We start from the raw sequence: 4551 nt of genomic DNA, 5'->3' as shown, positions 1-4551 counted from the left end.
CACCCTCCCGCCTCTTTTTTTTTTTTTTTTTCCCTGATAGTAAGGGTGTGTTGTTGAACTTAACAACTTTCAAATTTATCCTTAGATTTTTATTGATGACTGGATAACGATTATATCTTTGAAAATATGATCTGCAACTAATATGAGTGAATAGTTACTGTCTTAAACTTGTCCTGGGAAATGATTTCTGTGAACTGAGTATTTTCACCCTGTCTGACTAATTCATAGTTCACGGAAGAAAAGCTTGGTCAAGCAGAGAAGACTGAACTGGATGCTCACCTGGAGAACCTTCTCAGCAAAGCAGAATGCACTAAATTGTGGACAGAAAAAATAATGAAACAAACAGAAGTATTATTGCAGCCAAATCCAAGTAAGGAGCCCTTCAAGTTTTTGTTTGCAACTTTTGAATTAATAGATTTGCCAATGTAAATGTTTACTGCAATAGGTATTGCATCAGTTATGACTAAATATAGCAGTTTTAAAATTTGAAGGCTGGAGTTAGGGAAAGCACATTTTGAAGAGCTACTCAGTATCAGAGACACTGTACCAATTGCTGGTACTTCTTTAACCCTTCGAATGGGAAAAGCTTTAGACAGAGCTCTTTAAACTATAGCATTGGTTCCATACTCTGGTCGGTCTCAGGTTGACTGTTTTTTGAGTTGTTCCCTGTTTCATTGAATTTCCCACTCTAATTCCAGAAATCTTAGGTAGCTGTAAGAACTGTGAAGTTCTTCATGGAGTAGATGCAGCGGCTCAAGAAATGTCATTACTATTTCATTACTTTAAACTGTCTGCACAATACAATTCAGCTTGAAGCAGGCAAGATGAACTGAAATGCTTGTCTTTAACAATTGCTTTACTAAAGAATGATTTTCTCCAGATGCTGTCTTTATCATTTGCCAGCATTTTATATACCATACTTAGGCAATACAATAAAGTTTCAAATATGCTTTCATCACTGGTGAATCTCTTACTGTAACAATAACAGAGAAAACATAGGCAGAAGAAATGTCGTTTTCTGGTGTGTTAATTTTATTTGTTTGTGAAATTGCTGCTGTAAGTAGTAATGTTGAGGATACCAGTTTCTGACTCACATCCTACAGTTATCTGTGCCGTTTGTGGCAATTGTACTAGAGTTGGCAGCTATAGGAATTTGCTTAGTGTATAGATCTAGATTTCAAGTCAAGACCTGGTCGCTAGCCACTGGGCGAACTATTACCAAAAAAAAATCTAAACCTCCTTTAGGTTTGCTCAAATGATAAAATTGTAATACCGCTAATACCTCTGCACTGAAAACATAAATATTCTCCTTGTAGCGACATACTGAGTTAGGATTTATTAGTACAGGTAAATCATACACTGATAGCACTTCTGTAATGCCAAATAGATAAATTCTTTGTAATGCTGATCTTTGAAGTATTATTTTGGAAGTTTGTTGCATCCTTTAGTTGCGTAAAAGCAGTATTTAAAAACAAACATAAAAACCAAAACAACTAGTCCCGTGGGAAGGATGCAATAGAACTTACAGAATATTCCAGCTAAAATTTCTACTTTTATCTAGGCCAGAGGAAATAGTCATCTTGTTCATTTAATTCAGTATTAGCAATATGTATTGACTTTTTCAGAAACTTGTAGAATATTGAATCACTAACTGTAGGCTGGTAGAACTGTGTGAGGAAGATTCAGTAGAAGAATAATATATGGTAGTATCTCAGTTATGCTGACCAGTCAATTTTCTGATGGCTAAAAATACTCAGCGTTAAGCAGTGGTCTTCGTCTGTGAATGTAACTTCAGCTGTTTGGCAGCCTGCTTGGGAGGACTATCACGTGCTGTAGAGAGCTTCTTTTGGTTGTTAATGGAGCAACCCTGTCTGGGGGAGGAAAAACGACTTTCAGTCACATCTTTAACTGTACCTTTAGGTCAGACCCATGTAATAGTTCAATAATTTTAGATTACTTTTCAGTTCTTTTGTCATTTAGTCAAAAATAAATATTATGGGTAAAGAAAAACCAATGAATTTGGATCATTTTTGGTTCACCTTTGGTGCCAGGGGATGCACTGGTACCCATGTTTGTCTGCCTCTGGTTAATTTTTGTAACCTTCATGAGAGAGTAGTTATTTAATCCAGTGCTGGTGAAAGTTGTCTAATTAACAGTGTTATTTTTGGTTGCATCAAAGCAGCAGGTTTGTTCATTGGAGAGCTTCTTTGTGGTTGTCTGTACTGTTGCAGGCTGAAATTAGTTCATACTGACTGCATAAATGAAGTGAACTAATTATGAAGCCAAAACAATTGGTCAGAGAAATCGGTCGTTGTATCTGAGGAGTTTGCTATTGTAATTAACAGTGTCCCTGTTTATGTCTGTGAGGCTTTTTCACTTAAGAAGCATACTGTGGCTTAATATCATGATAGATGGATATCAATGATCATAGTCACAACAAGTTTTTTTTGATAATTTTGTTGCTCAAACTAAGGAAGATGGGAATACGAAATGAAACACTTTCTAATATCTTTAGTGGTTTGTTTCAGAGCATTTCAAGGAAGCAGGAGGAGTGGAAAAGAGAGGATATATTTTCTGGGGCTACCAAACTTTCAGAATATCTTAATAGGGAACCTACAGTAGTTGTTGAACTTAATTCCTACACGACTAATTCTAGTGAACAATTTTCACAATTTTTTCCTGGAGCGGGAAAAAAAAGACTGATTGCTTTTGTTAAGGAGAAGTGTTCTATTGTGCTCTTACAATGAAGACTTCTGGACAAAACTTTGAAAAACTGTATAAATATGCTGACAGGAGGGAGAGGAAAAATATAATTTTTCACTTTCACAGATGGCTCTAAGAAACACTTCAACATAGCACGACAAACACGGAATACAGTCAGTTTCCAAGAATGGTATCTTCAGCGTAACATTGTTCACTTAATGTTGAGTGTAATGTCCGGATTTTGAAATTCTTTTTTCTTTTTCTTTTTCCTTTTCCTTTTTTTTTTTGTTTCTATTTCTAACTCGTGTTTTGAATGACAGTAATTATTTCAAATAAAAATTTTTTTAGATGCCAGAATAGAAGAATTTGTCTATGAGAAGCTGGACCGCAAAGCACCAAGTCGTATGAATAATCCAGAGTTATTAGGCCAGTATATGATTGATGCTGGGAATGAATTTGGCCCAGGAACAGCCTATGGTAAGCAGAAGCAAAAAAAGGTCTTGTGTTGCAGAAATGAAGCGGGGGAAAATGCACAGATCTAGTTTTTCTTAACAATGTAAAATTATATTTCTTGTCTTCCTCTAGATAAAACAGTTCAATGACTTTTGTATCAGTTTGAGATGACTTGCTGTATAACTTTGAGCATTAGGAGATCAGCAATGACGTTTCTATCCAAATCTAGAAATAGAACCTGCTGTTGGAATGATAACCATCTTTGTAGATGGATAATTTTCTTACCAGAACAAATAATTATGGAATTTAGTTTCTTCATTAAAGGAACACATTTGCACATCTGACAACATTTATGCATTTTATTTGTGGTGTGGAGTGAAAACGTTATCCGAAATTAACATCTTCAGTAAGAATCCTCTCTAACTTTACGGTATTCCTGCTTTTCTTAATATATGATATTTTGCTAAAGATGAGAGAGTAGAACATAATCTAAATTTTCTTCCTTCTCCAGCAAATTTATATACCTATGACAGGAGGGTTGGGGGTGTTATATCTAATGTTTTTACACTAGCATTAATTATAAAGTCTAATTCTAGTGTTCTCTACAACTCTTAAAGTTGCTGATAACAGATTTAACTGTTAAATTAACTTAACCAACTGAAATGCATAGGTGTCTGTATATATAATATAGTCTGCAGTCAAAGTCTGATAGTTAGCTCTCTTCAGTTGCCTTCTTCAAAATTGCAGTGGGAGGGAAAACTTTTTTGTTCTGGGAAGAATGAGTTCTTTATATCCGGAAATAATGGGGTTCCTTTTCAAAAGAAGGAAAGTGCACTTAAAAAAAAAAAAAAAAAAAAAAGGTAAATGTTTTATAGAAGACTTATGGATACAAACTCAATAATGGCAGGCTTTGTTCCTCTTACTTCCACATGGTTTTATGCTGTTATCTGTGGCCTTCCTTCTGATCATCAGCCTCAAGTCTTGCTTTTTAACATCAAATAGAGTTGTACTTACAGGCATGCTGTCCCTTAAGTTGCAGAATTTTTAGAATTCGGGCAAGTAGCACAAACTATTAGCATAAAGATAGATAACAGTGTTAGCTTTCATGTGGTGCCACAAAATACTTTAGTTCTCTGAAAACTTAGTGTCTTTTCTAACTCAGTGGTGTCGGTCTGTTGAAACATAATAATAGTAACTGTATTCTTGATACACTAACTTCAGTTTCAATACCTAACTTGCAACCAAATTTCAAAGTACTGTTCAGTTAATGTACAAACGCTATTTAGAAGTTGGAGTTGATGGGGGTGGGGAAAAGCACATTATGTTCCAGTAGTTCAGCAAGCTTTTTCCTTGCTACCAACTACTGACTTAAAAAAAAAAAAAAAAAAAAAAAAA

General features: G+C 35.0%; 1 protein-coding gene across 2 annotated transcripts in view; it reads left to right on the top strand.

The window, feature by feature from the left end:
* The first annotated feature begins 232 nt into the window (after positions 1–232).
* SH3GLB1 (SH3 domain containing GRB2 like endophilin B1) overlaps positions 233–4551 on the top strand; it is a 22048-nt gene continuing 17729 nt past the window's right edge. For both annotated transcript variants that reach the window (XM_009273982.2, XM_019470691.1), the window contains exons 1-2: positions 233–370; positions 3052–3180. In XM_009273982.2, the coding sequence (XP_009272257.1) occupies positions 334–370; positions 3052–3180 (166 nt within the window). In that variant the 5' untranslated portion in view covers positions 233–333. The remainder of the gene's footprint in view (positions 371–3051; positions 3181–4551) is intronic.

Source organism: Aptenodytes forsteri, unplaced genomic scaffold, assembly GCF_000699145.1.
Source record: "Aptenodytes forsteri isolate BGI_AS27 unplaced genomic scaffold, ASM69914v1 Scaffold59, whole genome shotgun sequence".
Classification (NCBI taxonomy): Eukaryota; Metazoa; Chordata; class Aves; order Sphenisciformes; family Spheniscidae; genus Aptenodytes; species Aptenodytes forsteri.
This window is presented reverse-complemented; position numbering and strand designations above follow the sequence as displayed.